The sequence below is a fragment of the Xenopus tropicalis genome, chromosome 9 (assembly GCF_000004195.4).
Source record: "Xenopus tropicalis strain Nigerian chromosome 9, UCB_Xtro_10.0, whole genome shotgun sequence".
Lineage (NCBI taxonomy): Eukaryota > Metazoa > Chordata > Amphibia > Anura > Pipidae > Xenopus > Xenopus tropicalis.
The window spans coordinates 15,069,946-15,088,186 of record NC_030685.2 but is presented as its reverse complement, the minus strand read 5'-3'; the positions used below and the strand labels follow the sequence as shown (position 1 = coordinate 15,088,186).

Sequence of the window (18,241 nt, the reverse complement as noted above, 5' to 3'; positions counted from 1 at the left end):
AATGCACGCCTTTTCTGATCATCCCTGTTACTTATTGCTCTTGCAGAGATGGGATCCCACCGTACAGACTCCGAAAACACTATCGCAGAGAAATGCAAGAAAGTGCCAACGCCAATGGTCGGGGGCCGCTACCTCACATTCCTGTACGTACCTGCATTTGTTTCAGTATTCAATACACATTGATGCTTTACTGGAACCTTTCATTTGAGCTTTCCCGCCAGCAGCCCCTGCATAGGCCCAGTGGGACTTATTTGGCAACACTGACCATATCTACTTCTTGACCAATATCGACCAATCAGCGGTTAGGTTTGATCTGTCTACTGCAGGCAGAATAAGGAATGCAAATCTCTGATGGGTTGTTACAGGTTTTTGCTATGTAGCAATTTTGCCCAGGGTTTGTAAATGAGCCCCAGTGTGGCATTTTATTTACTTGGTTTACATTGGGTTCGGTCTCCTTAAAACATTTGGTTCTAATTCTCTGTTCAGCCAGGATTGCAGGGAATGCAAACAGCCAGACAGATACTGCTTTTAATAGCAATTACATGGGAAATGAATGCTGGAATCGCTTAGAGGGGGTGCCAAGTTGTTTGGCACCCTTAGTGATTGTAGTCTCTTTCCTTACCCCAGGCTGGTACTAATCACTTATAAATAAATAAATCAACAAACTCCCAGGCTGGGCTACTGTGCACTGGGCTCTTCCATATTTTTCAGATTTCCCAGTTATCCCCTGACCTTTTACTATATAGGCACTTACACGGTACAGACATCTGTACATTTTCTGTATGAGACACAGAGCAGGGCATGTACTTGCTTAGGGTGGCCAAGGGATGTCTGAGTAATATGGCAGCATGGAGAGAGCACATTTATACCGGTGCATTTTTCAAGCAGATGTGGATCCCCAGCCTGGGGCAGCAGGTAAGAACCTATGGTCACTAAAAGGATGCCTAACAACATGGCACCCCTCCTAGCAGCCCCACATAGACTTGAATGTAAATCACTTTGCAAACATATATCGCCATTTACATTCAAGGCTTCATTCAGCATTTTGGCCTGATGTTTCCATCCTATTTACAAAAAAGTGGTGCTTCATGCACTCAAATTAGCCCCGTGTCTCATTGCCCTAAGGGCAGGGGTACACAAGGAAATTAGTCGACTCGGGGTAGGTCTGTGTGAGTGCGGAAAATCTCCCTTGTTTCCTATTTCTAATACAACAATGTCTTTTCTCTCCTTACTTAAAGTGAAGGACCCTTTACCATGTGAGAGAACGGGTGGCAGAAGGGTGTCGGCTCTTAATGCATTTATTTCAGCAGTTCAGCGCTTGGGGCACGGGAATATAATAGCTGGGGGTTTCAAATTGGCATACCTATCTCTGCTCCTCTTTCACAATCACTTTTTTTTTTTCTTACGCAGGCTTCAGGCTAAAGGTGAACTGTAAGTTAGGCTATAAATGAGATACCTGATGATCTGGGCTTCCCATCTTCTTTTCTGCTGATTCCCAGTATATGCTCTGGGCTGCCATCACCTGAGCTTAGGAAGCCACTCACTATATACTGTTGATAAACAAAATAACATTCATATTAATATATAAACGACACAAGCAAACGAAACATCTCCCATGTCCAGCAAGTTTCCATAAAGGACCAGCCCTGAATAAAATTGTTGTAACAGTAAACATAGATGTAGAGAGTAATATTCTGAGACTATTTGCAATTGGTCTTCATTTTCTATTATTGCTGGTTTTTGAATTATTTTACTTTTTTGTTTTCCTTTTTTGGAATTTCAGCAGTTATCTGGTCGCTAGGGGCCAATTTACCTTAGTTACCAGGGAGTGGGTTACGTTAGAGTGACTGATATATGAATAGGAGAGGGACTAAATAGAGATAAGTAATAAAAAGTAACAAAAATAAAACTCTAGCCGAACAGAGCAGGCAAATAATTCACAAACTTAAGGTAGAAAATGATGACCAATCAAAAAGTTGCTTATAATTGGCCGTTCTATAACATAGTCAAAGTTTATTTAGAGGTGAACCATGCCTTCAAAGAAGCAGGAACACTTGTCTATAATAATGTGAAATTTCTTTATAGAGTTATTATTTCTTTGTAGAATTACTAACCAAGCATATCCTTTAGCAGCACAGCCATTTTGGAATATTTATCCTTTATTGGGTCAGTGTATGTTCACCTTTAATTTACCCAGGTATGGGCAGGCTCTCTGCAAGGTACCCCATTGTGGGCCACTAATAGCCGAAATGTACCAGTTGCACAAACATCATTGATAGCATTTTTTACAATATATATTTATTTTTGTGTGTGTTCCCTTACTCTCTGTATGAGACATCCCAATCTGGATATGGAAGAATATTCATGTCCCCCTTGGAAGGGCTTGTCTGAAACCCCTTTTTATATTTTCTTTTTGAGCTCATTCTTATCCTTCAGACAGGGGGGTTTTGTCCTACTCGATTTGTTTCCATAGCTCTCAGCCATTATGCCTTAGCCCTGGGGTGCTGACTAATCTTTGTAGTTTTTGTTCCCCCCCTTGGAATGTTCTTTCAGGTTATTGAAAGCTCTGCAGCTCCTTCCCCTGCAGAGTTATTGGTCGGGATCCACCCAGAGTCAAGATGAAACTAATGAATGTCTTGTTTCCCTTTCCCTTCTTTCGCTTCCAGCAGATTTTATTTCCCTTTCAAGAAAACAACGGGGATATTATATTAAAAATTGTATTTAGAAAAATAGTCTTCCGTATCAAAGGCTTTAGGCTGTGCCCCTTTGTGTTGTATTGTTCTGCATATGGGAAGCTTGGCATTTAAACAGCCCTTGGTTGCTAGGGTGTAATTACCATAGCAACTGGGTAACACTCAAGCAATTTTCATCGAATGGGGAGAGCGCCTAAAAAAGGTTCAGCTGGGAAAGCTGCTTGGTTCATCTATAACATATAAGTTAATTTAAATGGAAATTGGTAGTGTTTTCTTCCATGCTGCCAACCACCCAAAGAAATGAAGTATTTGGAACCCAAAAATATACCTGGAATCATTAGGGCTGTGCATGAACCGTCGCACTCTGTTTTGCTGAATTGTTCCTTAATTAACTCTCTGACATATATTTCCCCCCAGCGTACATATCATATGCCAAAGGATATTCACGTCGATCCAGAAAAATTTGCTGCTGAACTTATTAGTCGCTTGGAGGGGGTCCTGAGAGACCGCGAAGCAGAACAGAAGCTTGAAGAGCGGCTTAAGCGCGTCCGAGCCGTAAGTACCGATTGCTTTATCTCTGATCACACTACAAGTTGTTATTATTATTATTATTATTAACATTTATTTATAAATCGCCAACATATTCCGCAGCGTTGTACAATAAGTGGGTTTCATACATTGGACATACAGAGTAACATATAAAGCAATCAATAACCGATACAAGAGCAAAAGAGCTTACAATCTATTGTTTTTGTTTTCAGTTGCTAAATTGCATCAGTTAAGTCAGCCCTATGTTGGGCAGCAGAGAAGCATTAGGCACATACATAATGGCCTAATAGCAATGGTATTCATGCCATTTCCGGGCCTTAGTTGCTTGAACACTTAAGGCTGAAACTGCCCTCCACTGCTTTCTATGGCACCTAAAAGCCCTTGTCGTATGTCAAGTTTAACCTTTTATGTATAAATAAAGCCTTCTTAACTCTTAAGGTGGCCATACATGGGCCGATTCTAGCTGCCAATATTGGTCCTTTAGACCGATTCGGCAGCTTGTCTGTCCGTGTATGGGCATGAATGGCGGGTCTGCCCGACTGACATCTGACGGGAAAATGGGCAGATCTCAATTGGCCAGGTTTCAATTTTCCGTCTGATCAGGGGATTGCATCGACTTGTTGATGCGATCCCCAGATCCGACGGAAAATTCAAACCTGACCAATTGAGATCTGCCCGTTTTCTGGGCACATGTCAGTCCGGCAGACCCGTCATTCGTCCCTGGATCCGATGGAAAAATCATACTGATGGCACCTATACCCGCTGTTTTAATTTGACCATTTGGCCTTAGGGCCAAAGACTGAATTAACCCAATATTGCCCACCTGTAGGTGTTTAAGGTTTAAAAACCTTAAATAGCACAAAGTATTTGGCAAAACACAGAAAAAAGGCATGGCATTGACTGAAAATTCTGAGCATGTATTGACCTGAAGGTGTCAGGGCAGTTACCTTTATTGTCAATGCAGAGGGTTTTGCCACATGTTTTGCAAGCTTCAAATAATGCACTTTGCTTAGTGAATGGCTGCGGTGACAGCATGAATACTTTCTAAGAGGCCGGTGTTTGTAGTAGATTTGATCTGTGTCGCGGTTTTCAACCCAAATTTATTTTTCCCTTTATAGGAAGAAGAAGGGGACGATGGGGATGTCTCCTCTGGACCTTCGATTATTAGCCACAAGTTGCCTTCAGGCCCGCCGATGCATCACTATAATTCACGCTATTCTGACATGGGATGCGTCGGAATGCAAGTCCGAGACGCCCATGAGGAAAATCCGGAATCTATTCTCGATGAGCACGTGCAGCGCGTCATGAAAACCCCAGGCTGCCAGTCTCCTGGGACCGGACGTCATTCCCCAAAACCCCGCTCCCCAGATGGCCATGTAAGCAAGACCCTTCCCGGGTCTCTGGGAACAATGCAAACGGGACATGGAAAGCATACGTCCAAGTCCGGCTCAAAAGTAGACTCTGGTAACATGCATCATCACAAGCACGTCTACCACCACGTCCATCACCATGGCGGGGTTAAACCAAAAGAGCAGATAGAGGCGGAAGCAACACAGCGAGTACAGACCAACTTCCCTTGGAATGTAGAGTCTCATAACTATGCAACCAAATCGCGCAATTATGCAGAGAGCATGGGTATGGCTCCCAATCCTATGGATTCTTTGGCTTACAGGTAACTAAAGGCAAAATTGTTATCTGTTTATATTTCACAGGTCTGTTAGATCCCTAAAAATGAAAATGTATAGCAAATTGTTAAATAACCTTTGCCAGAAGACCTCTCCATTCAACAAACTCCCCCTTCTCTGTAAGCTTAAGACACAAACAGTAACTGGATGAAGGATGAGGAATAGGCAGGAGTAGCTAGCAGCCATAAAGCAGTAACCTGTCTGTCTTCCACAGTGGCAAAGTCAGCATGCTTTCAAAAAGGAACGCTAAAAAGGCAGATTTAGGCAAGAGCGAAAGTGCCAGCTATGAGATGCCTGTTGTCCCTGAGGATGCAGAGAGACACCAGAAGATCTTACAGTGGATAATGGAGGGAGAGAAGGAAATAAGCAGACACAAGAAAAGTAACCACAGGTGAGTGCAAACCGGTTTATTCGCATACAGAATGCTGCCTTTTGGCTGGTGTGGGTGGCGGTACCATATAGTAACATAGTAAGTTAGGTTGAAAAAAGACATACGTCCGTCACGTTCAACCATAATAATAATAATATGGGGCCTTGTAACCATATGCAAGTCATTTTCTCCTGCATGTTTAGTCAAACATGATCCAGCCAGTAACATATGTGATTTTGAGTGTTTAGCCTCTTGAAAGAGGGGTTCGCCTTTCAATGAACTTTTACTATGATGTAGAGCAGGGGACCCCAACCTTTCTTACTCATGAGCCACAGTCAAATGTAGAAAGACTTGGGCAGCAACACAAGCACCATAAAAGTTCATGGAGGAGCCAAATAAGGGCTGTAATTGGCTATTAGGGGCCTCTATGCACACTATCAGCTTACAGGGGGCTTTATTCAACCAAAACTTGCCCCCAAGTCAGGAATTCAAAAATAACTCCCTGGTTTGGGGGCACTGAGAGCAACATCCAAGGGGTTGGGGAGCAACATGTTGCCCCCGAGCCACTGGTTGGGGATCCCTGGTGTAGAGAGTGCTATCCTGAGGCAATCTGCAATTGGGCTTCATTTTTAATTATCTGCAGTTTTTGAAACATTTAGCTTTTTGTTCAGCAGCTCTCCAGTTTGGAATTTCAGCAGCTATCTGGCTGCTAGGGTCCAATTTAATCCAACAATCAGGCAGTGGTTTAAAAGAGAGACAGGAATATAAATAGGAGAGGGCCTAAATAGAAAGTTAAGTAATACAAATTAACCATAACAATAAAATTGTAGCCTCACAGAGCAATAGTTTTTGGCTGCCGGGGTCAGTGACCCCCATTTGAAAGCTGGAAAGAGGCAGAAGAGGATGACAAATAATTCAAAAATTATAAAGAATAAAATATGAAAACATGCTAAGAATAGGCCATTCTATAACATACTGAAGGGGAACCACCCCTTTAACTTTTAGTATGTTATATATTTTTAATTGGCCTTTATTTTTTCTTTCTTTAAGTTACTGAATTATTTGCTTTCCACTTCCTTTCCAGGTTTCAAATGGGGGTCACTGACCCCATCAGCCAAAACAACAAATGTGCTGTAAGGCTATAATTGTAATGTTATTACAACTTTGTATTACCCATCTTTCTATTCAGGCGTGCTCCTGTTCATATTCCGTGCTCTTGTTTAAATCAATACCTCGTTGCTAGGGTAATATGAACCCTAACAACCAGGTAGCTGCTGAAATCCTGAACTGGATAACAGTTGAATAAAAAACGCAGTAACTCGAAAACCACAAATAATAAAATAGGAAGACCAATTACCAATTGTCTTAGAATATCACTCTCTACATTATACTAAAAGTTAATCTTAAGGCCCCTTTTGAATAAAAATTATTTTGCAGTTCTAGTCAGCCTACCTGTTGGATATTTCGCCATTTTTGAGAAAGATATTAATGAGGCAGGTTAGAAAATCCCATAGGGGGTTGAACACATTGTTGATGTGATCCTTTCCCATTGGTACTACCTAGGCCTGGGCTGCAAAAGGATCCACATTTTTGCTAAGCTTAATTTCATTGGCTGTGGGGTGCACATACTAAGTACCGATATTCATGCATAGCAACTGCTTCTTAAATTGCTTTGGGGTGACATATCTCATTTTGGGGTTACAGCTCCTCTGGTGCCAAGAAGCAGCCTCCTTCCGAATTGCCCAGACCACTTTCTATCGAGCGTCCCGGTGCCGTTCATCCTTGGGTCAGCGCTCAGCTCCGCAACGTGGTACAGCCTTCCCATCCCTTCATCCAAGACCCTACCATGCCCCCCAACCCTGCCCCTAATCCTCTGACGCAGCTGGAAGAAGCGAGGAGACGTCTCGAGGAAGAGGAGAAAAGAGCGGGGAAGATGCCGCAGAAACAAAGGTACCGGGGTCACACACACTATTGTTGTTTTTTGTGTTGGGGAGCGCTTTCATTCCTCCAGCCTTTATGAGAATGATGGTGAGATGCGGAGCATGTTTATTTGCTGCAGGAACTCTCTCAGGGTGGTGAAGTTGCAGCCATATATCTGTAACCATATGAGTGCACATACAGCTACAGGGGGTGCTTGCAGTAGTTGAACAGCAGCAGGTTGGGCAGTGTGGCTACACAAGGGTTACTATGACCACTTGATACCATTCCTACCTACCTGTACGGGCTGAGAGCAGTCACCCCCCTCTGAAGGCAGCTCAGGCCTTGTGTTTAGCTGGAGGCTCACTCCTAATTACAGCGTGCCCCTCCGGCTATGTGTCTGAAGGGACCTCGCTGCACTTGTCAGTAAGGACACAGCTGGACTGGAACTGTCCTTTAGCCGCAGGTAGGAACGCTGCTTCATTTTATTTATATTAAATGAGATAAGCTGTTGCGTCCCTGTGAAATGCCATATAAAAGGGAACGTTCTCTGGATGTAAGGGAACTAGCTGATCCCTCTTAGCACCAGTCTGTTGGTGCCATGGGACACCCATTATAGGAGCTCTCGCTTGTAAGTAGCTCATTATCCTTACGCTTTGGAGGCTATGCCAGGCAGTGGGGGGTTTGTGCTCGACAGCAGCCGACTCGCAGGGAGCCAAACTACTGCTTGTGCGCAGCTTTTAAACACATTAAAATTTCATATGGCTTTCCAAGCATTGCTGAAATTCAAAGTTACAATCTTTACTTTCAGAAATCAGAATATTTTCCTCCCACCCTTTTCCCCCTTATCCTGATAATGACGTTCAACTCATAAAAAAAAATCCAGTTACAGAGTTTATAGGTAGTGCCACACTTGGCTGTGTTTCGGATGGCTAAAATATGCAGGCCGGAAAACAGCCTGCCCACTTGTGCTTCTCTCCACACTTGAAATCTCCTCCATGATTCTTCTCCCGGGCCAGTGCAGAATGGAATGGCTGTTTCTCTGCCTGCATTTATACACAAAACCGATTATAGTTTATGGTAAAACTGTAGATTACAGGCAGTGGCATTGTATCCCAGAATTGTCATGTTTAAACCCCTAGTTTCATTGATTATCTCTGGAGAACCCACCTTGTGTCCCAAGGCACAGGCAGCAGCCCCCTTACTCAGCGCTACCCATATCCTCAGTAGCCCATTTAGGGCTTGTCGTGTTTACAGATATGCATTGTATTGACAAAATGACAGGGAAACCCTGTGTGTGGAAATCCCCAGGTCTCGAGCATAATAGTTCCCATAACTGTGTCTCTTGGTGCATCCAGTGAGTAAATAGTGGAAGCAAATTAGCTTTCCTCATAGCAGCCTCTGTGATTTATGTATTTTGTTCAAATATTTTCCCTCATAAAAGTGCAGGGGCCTTTGTGGGGCATACTCAGCGTGCCTAAGGGTAGGTGGTCCTCTCCTGCCTTCTGTAGGTGCCCAGTTGGGATGCCCTATGTAGGCTTTCAGTGGGGACGCTGACCAAAGGTTAGCCCTTCAGTGGGGACGCTGGCCAAAGGTTAGCCCTTCAGTGGGGACGCTGGCCAAAGGTTAGCCCTTCAGTGGGGACCCTGACCAAAGGTTAGCCCTTCAGTGGGGACCCTGACCAAAGGTTAGCCCTTCAGTGGGGACGCTGACCAAAGGTTAGCCCTTCAGTGGGGACGCTGACCAAAGGTTAGCCCTTCAGTGGGGACGCTGACCAAAGGTTAGCCCTTCAGTGGGGACGCTGACCAAAGGTTAGCCCTTCAGTGGGGACGCTGACCAAAGGTTAGCCCTTCAGTGGGGACGCTGAGCCAGTGTTGCTTTACCCACTGAGCTGCTGATTCGCAGGGTCCCCCATTAGCCCAATGGGTATTGGAGCAGATAAAAGCTGTATCCGTGCCTTTGCTTCCCCTTAGTTTGGCCACAGAACAAGCGTTGGCTCATGGGGCATATGATATAATTTCTAATATGTCAGGTTGTTCTCTAGGTATGTTCAAGAGGTTATCCAACGGGGCCGCTGCCCGGCCAGGCCAGCTTATGTCCCACTGCTGAATGTGGTGCCGGCTGTCTCCGACATGGACCTCTCAGAGGCAGAGTATGTGGCTCTTGTGTGTGTAACCCTGTCTGTAGTGTAACACTCTATCCTTGTGTAGAGGCTCCCCCTTGTGTGCGGCTAGTTTCCAGCCTTCCCGGCAGCTCTCAAGCTTATTGCGCCACTGTCTGTGTATCATTTATATTGTGTGTACTGTCCAGCACTGTGTGTGTATTCTCTGCATTTATAGGGAATATGGGCATCGCGCATCCGATTGGTTTATAGCTATTCCTTACGTGGGCCCATAAATTCTTCCAATCTAAGGTCCCTATCACATTCCCATCAGTCCAATGGAGCTTACAATCTAAGGTCCCTATCACATTCCCATCAGCCCCTGCCCCAGTGAGCTTACAATCTAAGGTCCCTATCACATTCCCATCAGCCCCTGCCCCAGTGAGCTTACAATCTAAGGTCCCTATCACATTCCCATCAGCCCCTGCCCCAGTGGAGCTTAAATCTAAGGTCCCTATCACATTCCCATCAGTCCCTGCCCCAGTGGAGCTTACAATCTAAGGTCCCTATCACATTCCCATCAGCCCCTGCCCCAATGGAGCTTACAATCTAAGGTCCCTATCACATTCCCATCAGTCCCTGCCCCAGTGGAGCTTACAATCTAAGGTCCCTATCACATTCCCATCAGCCCCTGCCCCAGTGGAGCTTACAATCTAAGGTCCCTATCACATTCCCATCAGTCCCTGCCCCAGTGGAGCTTACAATCTAAGGTCCCTATCACATTCCCATCAGTCCCTGCCCCAGTGAGCTTACAATCTAAGGTCCCTATCACATTCCCATCAGTCCCTGCCCCAGTGAGCTTACAATCTAAGGTCCCTATCACTTTCCCATCAGTCCCTGTCCCAGTGAGCTTACAATCTAAGGTCCCTATCACATTCCCATCAGTCCCTGCCCCAGTGGAGCTTACAATCTAAGGTCCCTATCACTTTCCCATCAGTCCCTGTCCCAGTGAGCTTACAATCTAAGGTCCCTATCACATTCCCATCAGTCCCTGCCCCAGTGGAGCTTACAATCTAAGGTCCCTATCACATTCCCATCAGCCCCTGCCCCAGTGGAGCTTACAATCTAAGGTCCCTATCACTTTCCCATCAGTCCCTGTCCCAGTGAGCTTACAATCTAAGGTCCCTATCACATTCCCATCAGTCCCTGCCCCAGTGAGCTTACAATCTAAGGTCCCTATCACATTCCCATCAGTCCCTGCCCCAGTGAGCTTACAATCTAAGGTCCCTATCACATTCCCATCAGTCCCTGCCCCAGTGAGCTTACAATCTAAGGTCCCTATCACATTCCCATCAGTCCCTGCCCCAGTGGTGCTTACAATCTAAGGTCCCTATCACATTCCCATCAGTCCCTGCCCCAGTGAGCTTACAATCTAAGGTCCCTATCACATTCCCATCAGCCCCTGCCCCAGTGGAGCTTACAATCTAAGGTCCCTATCACATTCTCATCAGTCCCTGCCCCAGTGGAGCTTACAATCTAAGGTCCCTATCACATTCCCATCAGCCCCTGCCCCAGTGGAGCTTTAAGTCTAAGGTCCCTTTGATACCATTCTCTCCCAAAAGGCCTGGGGCAACTATCAGATCATCCCCATTTGGCCTGTTGTAAAGAGCCCCCCCATTTGCAACCTTGCTGAATGAAGGGGTCTTATAATGTAGCCTTGGTGGGATTGAGTAGGATTTGGACGGACTGGTTCTAGGGTACGGTGATGCCACCTTTGGTTCTCCAGCTCCCTCCTTGCTCCCGCCTCCATCTGTTGTAGGTTTGTAGCAGAAGAATAGCCCGCATTCAGTCATTGGTGTAAACACTCCTGCTGAGTGGGAGAGTCCTATCAGAAGAGGGTGGGGCTTCAGAGCATAGTGGGCGGGGGTTTGACCAACCGTGATAGCATTCATTCAAAACCGTTCTGGGGGGTGGGGGTCAGGAAGTATACACTATCATGTGATCTGTGTACCTGGAAATGCTTGGAAAGTCGTACATTTAACCAATGGCTATTATTCCTAAAATCTGTTTGAGCCATATGAGATTGATGTTGAAATTTCAATGAGTTTTTTTTTTTTTCAAGTGTATTTAAAGTATGCATTTGAGTACATATGGGTGCCTCCATGGTAGGTATGCTGTGTCTATGGGAGGGGTTCCCTACAGTTGCACAGTAAGACTTCAGCGGAGCAGTTAACCCTGTAAGTGCTAGGGGTCCTGCAGGGACGAGGGTCAGGGGGTCGCTGCTGAAGGGTAAAACCTGCCAGCTTTTGGCATGGTCCCGGCAGCCTCCCTAAGTGGGTAACCTATGTGCCAATGTGCCAGTATGAGTAATAGTGCTATGGGCATGATGCCTGTAGTACGGGGATGCCCGTCTGTGTGCCAGTATGAGTAATAGTGCTATGGGCATGCTGCCTGTAGTACGGGGATGCCAGTCTGTGTGCCAGTATGAGTAATAGTGCTATGGGCATGCTGCCTGTAGTACGGGGATGCCCGTCTGTGTGCCAGTATGAGTAATAGTGCTATGGGCATGATGCCTGTAGTACGGGGATGCCTGGCTGTGTGCCAGTATGAGTAATAGTGCTATGGGCATGATGCCTGTAGTACGGGGATGCCCGTCTGTGTGCCAGTATGAGTAATAGTGCTATGGGCATGATGCCTGTAGTACGGGGATGCCCGTCTGTGTGCCAGTATGAGTAATAGTGCTATGGGCATGCTGCCTGTAGTACGGGGATGCCCGTCTGTGTGCCAGTATGAGTAATAGTGCTATGGGCATGATGCCTGTAGTACGGGGATGCCTGGCTGTGTGCCAGTATGAGTAATAGTGCTATGGGCATGATGCCTGTAGTACGGGGATGCCTGGCTGTGTGCCAGTATGAGTAATAGTGCTATGGGCATGCTGCCTGTAGTACGGGGATGCCCGTCTGTGTGCCAGTATGAGTAATAGTGCTATGGGCATGCTGCCTCTAGTATGGGGATGCCCGTCTGTGTGCCAGTATGAGTAATAGTGCTATGGGCATGATGCCTGTAGTACGGGGATGCCTGGCTGTGTGCCAGTATGAGTAATAGTGCTATGGGCATGATGCCTGTAGTACGGGGATGCCCGTCTGTGTGCCAGTATGAGTAATAGTGCTATGGGCATGATGCCTGTAGTACGGGGATGCCTGGCTGTGTGCCAGTATGAGTAATAGTGCTATGGGCATGATGCCTGTAGTACGGGGATGCCCGTCTGTGTGCCAGTATGAGTAATAGTGCTATGGGCATGATGCCTGTAGTACGGGGATGCCTGGCTGTGTGCCAGTATGAGTAATAGTGCTATGGGCATGATGCCTATAGTACGGGGATGCCTGGCTGTGTGCCAGTATGAGTAATAGTGCTATGGGCATGATGCCTGTAGTGCGTGGATGCCCGTCTGTTTGCCAGTATGAGTAATAGTGCTATGGGCATGATGCCTGTAGTACGGGGATGCCTGGCTGTTTGCCAGTATGAGTAATAGTGCTATGGGCATGATGCCTGTAGTACGGGGATGCCTGGCTGTGTGCCAGTATGAGTAATAGTGCTATGGGCATGATGCCTGTAGTACGGGGATGCCTGGCTGTGTGCCAGTATGAGTAATAGTGCTATGGGCATGATGCCTATAGTACGGGGATGCCTGGCTGTGTGCCAGTATGAGTAATAGTGCTATGGGCATGATGCCTGCAGTACGGGGATGCCTGGCTGTGTGCCAGTATGAGTAATAGTGCTATGGGCATGATGCCTGCAGTACGGGGATGCCTGGCTGTGTGCCAGTATGAGTAATAGTGCTATGGGCATGATGCCTGCAGTACGGGGATGCCTGGCTGTGTGCCAGTATGAGTAATAGTGCTATGGGCATGATGCCTGTAGTACGGGGATGCCTGGCTGTGTGCCAGTATGAGTAATAGTGCTATGGGCATGATGCCTGTAGTACGGGGATGCCTGGCTGTGTGCGGGCACTGTGCACTCTATGTAATCATTGCTATGGGGTGTCTAAGGATCCTGCTTTTCTCTATAACAGGTTGAAGGCGCAGAAGAAGAGCGTCGGCGTTCCTTCCCAGCTGTGCGACAACATCGTCGTGGCCTATTACTTCTGCGGGGAACCCATCCCCTACCGAACTATGGTGAAAGGGCGCGTGGTAACTCTGGGACAGTTCAAGGAGCTGCTTACCAAGAAAGGAAACTATAGGTGAGTCTTGTCGCTACGGCTGATTGGTTTATAGGGAGCGACTGGAATTCCTTGATGCTCTGACTGGCATCTTCCAAGTCTCCCGCTGTGGCCCACGCAGCAGGTTTTCGTTATTCAGATGAATGGGAGGAGAGTTTGGACCGTCGTGGTTCTCCATGTTGGTCCAAACATAACCTGCCCCTGTCTGCAGTCTGGGGTTCAAAATAGGCCCTGGCATCTTAAGTACAGGTATGGGATCCCTTATCTGGAAACCCGTTATCCAGAAAGCTCAGAATTATGGAAAGCCCATCTCACACAGACTCCATTTTAATCAAATAACTCAGAATTTTAAAACTGATTTCCTTTTTCTCTGTAATAATAAAACCGTACCTTGTAATTGATCCCAACTAAGATATAATTACCCCTTATTGGGGGCAGAACAGCCCTATTGGGTTTATTTAATGGTTAAATGATTCCCTTTTCTCTGTAATAATAAAACAGTACCTTGTACTTGATCCCAACTTAGATATAAATAATCCTTATTGGATACAAAACAATCCTATTGGGTTAAATTAATGTTTTATTGATTTTTTTTTAGTAGACTTAAGGTAGGAGATCCAAATTACTGAAAGACCCCTTATCCGGAATACCCTTTGTCCCGAGCATTCTGGATAATGGGTCCTATACACATTTTTTTTTTCCACCAGTTCGCCAGCCTGTGTGTCCCAAATGGGTTAATGCTGCTTGTGTCCCCCCAGGTATTACTTCAAGAAAGTAAGCGATGAATTTGATTGCGGAGTGGTATTCGAGGAGGTGCGAGAGGACGATATGATTCTGCCCATTTACGAAGAGAAGATTATCGGGAAAGTTGAAAAGATCGATTAAGGCTGTGACCCCTTTGCGCTTGGGAACAGAGCTTATACAAGATGAAAGGGCTACAGTCAGTGTGCGCGTGGGGAAGCGCCAATTGTCCCTCCGTATAGGAGCAAAGCTGTGTCGGCGCCCTGTCGGTGCCCGCGTTTGCAGCGTATTCCTACATCTCGTGCCAACCCGATGGCTGATCTCTTCAGATGCCGCGCCAGCCTGGATCCAGCGTCCTGCCGCCATCTTGAAAATAGCCGATGTATTGTAGCCGTGTACAGTTAGAGATTGCCATGGAAACTTGGCTCTGAAAGTTGCATATTTTTGATACATAATAATAAAGGGGAAGCAATTTCCACTGTCAGTGCTCTTACGTACACAGACGCCGAGGTGCTGAGCCCACCGGAACCAGCCCCACCGGACTGTCCATAACACTAATATCTCTCCCTGCAGCTCCACCATTAACCGGACCTTTAATTTATTTAATGATGTCGATTCTGTGGCTCTGTCCATGACTTACCCACTCGCCAAATATTTTTTTTTTCCCTCTCCTTCCCTGGCACCAATGTAGAATTCTCCAAGCTCACCCGTCCTGAGCCACACCGTCGGCAGCAGCGCATCCTTTATGGAATAAGAGGTAGCCAAAGATGCACCAATTCAACCTTCTGTACCAAGGAATATCGGGTGATTCGGGGAAGGGAAATACCAAGTTCATGATCATTTAGGGGGACCCCTGGCTGATAACATGGGACACATGGAGAATGCTGCCTGTTCCATTGCACTGTGGCCCTTCAGTTACAACTTAAATAATAAAGATAAAATGGAAAAGCCACACAATCGATCTATTATTTGGTTGCCAGGGGTCAGTGACCCCCAAGCAACCAGACAGCATTTTCATCTGCAGGCCTAAAATACTAATAAGTTACACACAAAAAAACCCCATAAAGAATAAACAATGAAGACCAGCTTTAGGGTAGGTCCATCTATAACATCTTTAAATGTTAATTGAAAGGCAGACTTCCCCTTTAAAGATAATTCCCACCGATTTTCCTGCTCAAAATGGCCATTGATGAACTGATTTCAGTCTGTGTGGTTTGTAAATACTGATTTCTATATATATATGCAATATATAATGCAGACTTTACAACTGTGCTGTATGTTTAAAGGGGAAATATCCCACATAACTATTCCCAGCCAAGTCAGACTTCAGAGAAAGTGCCTTAGACAGCCCGGCTCTACACACACTGCATCCCCAGTAACTCTGCTATTGATAGGACGCTGCGTTTATATGCAGCCAAGCTATTGGCTCAGTCTATCCAAGATATACGGCAGCTCCTATTCTGTTACGGCTAATTCTATTGGCCGATGTGATCCGCTGGCTATTTATAAAGACCACTTGGAAGCCTATTTTAAAGGGCCCCCTGTCACAGCCAGATCCATTCCAAGCTCCAATGGCGCACACCACAATTTGCTCCCCCCGCCAGTGGCTTCATATATGGCATGAATAAATGGGCGGGGTGATTGTGAGCCCCTATGACTTCACTGGGGGGGGGAACAACTGCCCATAAAGTCTCCCTACATGACATGAACCTATAGTATCCTTTGCCCATCCAAGGCCTAAATACCCCCAAATCTTCTCAATTCAATGATAAAAACCCGCCGTACAGAGGGTGGAATTGGTGCCCCCTATAGATCCAGCTCCACGCTGACCCGGAACTCTAACGATACCGCGACGGATCGAACCAAGTGCCCTTATTTCTTACATCCCATGAAGGATTTTGCTAGAAAGGTTCATGTTTTGGTGCATACAGAGAAAAAACACACGTTTGTGACACAGAACTGCTTTGTTAGATTTGTTTTGTATATTATGTTTTCTAATATATAAATAATATATTTACTGCATGTTGCCCCCCCCCCCCCTTTTTTTTTTTTAATATAAAAAAGCCAGTTTGGTGGAGGTGGAGCCTTGGAGCGGCCTAAGCTGGCAGTTTCTAAGGCCCCACCCACTACAAACTGCTGGAATGACATCTAAGTGAATATGTGTGTATATATATATGTGTATATACATATAGCTTGGATCTTAATTTAAACGTGTTCCTATTTCTTCTCGGAATTCCTCCAGCGCAACGTCACATGATCAATACTCGAAATCACTGAACTTTTTGTTCGTGGACGTTTTTTTTTTTTTTTTTTTGTCTTGTAAATCCTATAACCAGGTCTTTTTTTTTACCCCTTGGTTTTAATTGTATGAATGTACATAAATATATTTTAGAGGGGGGGGAGTCATGTCAGATTAATTGGTCGTTCTAGTCTAAATCCATGCTGTTTCACTATTAAAGGGGCAATTCCCCTTTAAAATAACTTTTAGTATGATAAAGGCTGTGATATTGTAAGACAATTTGCAATTGGTCTGCTTTTTTATTCATGTCTTAGCCGCTCTCCAGTTTGGTTGCTAGGGTCCAATTTACCCCAGCAACCAGGCAGTGGTTTAAATGAGACTGTGTGATAAACAGGTGAGAAACTGGTTAGAAAGATAAGCAATAAAAATAACAGTATAATTGTAGTTCTTGGTTGCTGGGGTCAGCGACCACCCATTTCAAAGCTTGGAAGTGATATAAGAGCAAAATAAAAGTTGACCAATTGAACAGGACTTTCTAGTTAAGATACTGAAAGTTACCTTCAAAGTGGAACTACCCCTTTAAGAAATCCTGGGTAGAAACCCTTTGCTTTTACCACTGTTGTGGGGGGGGGGGGGGGGTGAGTGTTTCTGGGAATGTCATTGATATACCCGTACATACACGCATTGGCAACTCCTTGCTTCCAACACTATGTATCACTTATTTGATCTAACTGCGCCAAATGGGAGGGGCCACGTGCCCGCTATAGTTTATCTGGATTGGGGTCTGTTCCCCGGCTATAGAAACAACACTGGCATATTCCAGGATTTACCAAAAAGCATTCCCTAGTTTGTAGGAAATGTTGGATCTACGTATAAATGCTCTTTCACCTTTTTTTTTTTTAAGCTCCACCCCCGAGGAGCAAGGTGCTTTCTAAATCACACTTTTATAGGCCGCGGTAGATCCTATGCTCCCAGAAACACTCCCCGTTGCTGTACCCAAGTGCTCTCCTCCCCCACAGCATCAGCACCAATCAGTCTAACTGCCAAGCACACACACATTTTATTTAATTTTTTTAAACCTATACGTACTGTACTTTTGTTTCATACTTCAATGTACCCAGTGTCGGGGGCCCTTGGCTGGTTGGTTATTACTGAATGATAAATACCAAGGCCTGTGTCTTTAACATACCTCTGTTATTGTGTAATTAGGTGCCCATCAGCGCAGACAAGCCAAACTAAGCGTGCCACATCCGTCTGAGTGGGGGGGGGGAGGGGATTGGGGGACAGTGGGAGAGAGACTTGGGCGGCCAACCCCGCCCCCCCTGTGTTTGGGTGTATAAGTGTTAGTCACAGAGTGCCTTCCAACTGGGGTTCCTCAGCAGAACTCGAACACGTTGCCGTTACCCAGGGATCTCAATGAGGCTTTTGTTTTTGTTACGTTTCACATTTTGGGGGGTAAACTGTAAATATGTACATTTTCCTATTAAAATATAATAAAATTAAAAAAAAAAAAGGGGTGTCCCGAAGCACAGTTGCACCCGTGTATCACTGATCAGTACCCACAGACGCCGGCTTGTACATTGGTTTTTTTTTTTTTTTTAAAGGTACTTGGAGAATAATAAAATAATAAACTGATAATACGCCATTGGTCTTTGTGTTTCCTTACTCCTCCGGCCTCCGGGGGGGCGCTGCTATACCTCACTGTTTCCCATGTGTTGGGTGAGACC

General features: G+C 45.6%; 1 protein-coding gene across 2 annotated transcripts in view; it reads left to right on the top strand.

The window, feature by feature from the left end:
- The window catches only part of axin1 (axin 1), a 34,753-nt gene extending 16,601 nt beyond the window's left edge, over positions 1–18,152 (top strand). The window contains exons 4-11 of one of the 2 annotated variants that reach the window (XM_002935835.5): positions 47–143; positions 3,111–3,248; positions 4,361–4,914; positions 5,142–5,318; positions 7,002–7,247; positions 9,259–9,366; positions 13,388–13,555; positions 14,293–18,152. In XM_002935835.5, coding sequence (XP_002935881.2) covers positions 47–143; positions 3,111–3,248; positions 4,361–4,914; positions 5,142–5,318; positions 7,002–7,247; positions 9,259–9,366; positions 13,388–13,555; positions 14,293–14,419 — 1,615 coding nt within the window. In that variant the 3' untranslated portion in view covers positions 14,420–18,152. The remainder of the gene's footprint in view (positions 1–46; positions 144–3,110; positions 3,249–4,360; positions 4,915–5,141; positions 5,319–7,001; positions 7,248–9,258; positions 9,367–13,387; positions 13,556–14,292) is intronic. The other variant, XM_004918095.4, reaches the window with a different exon arrangement.
- Positions 18,153–18,241: the final 89 nt, after the last annotated feature.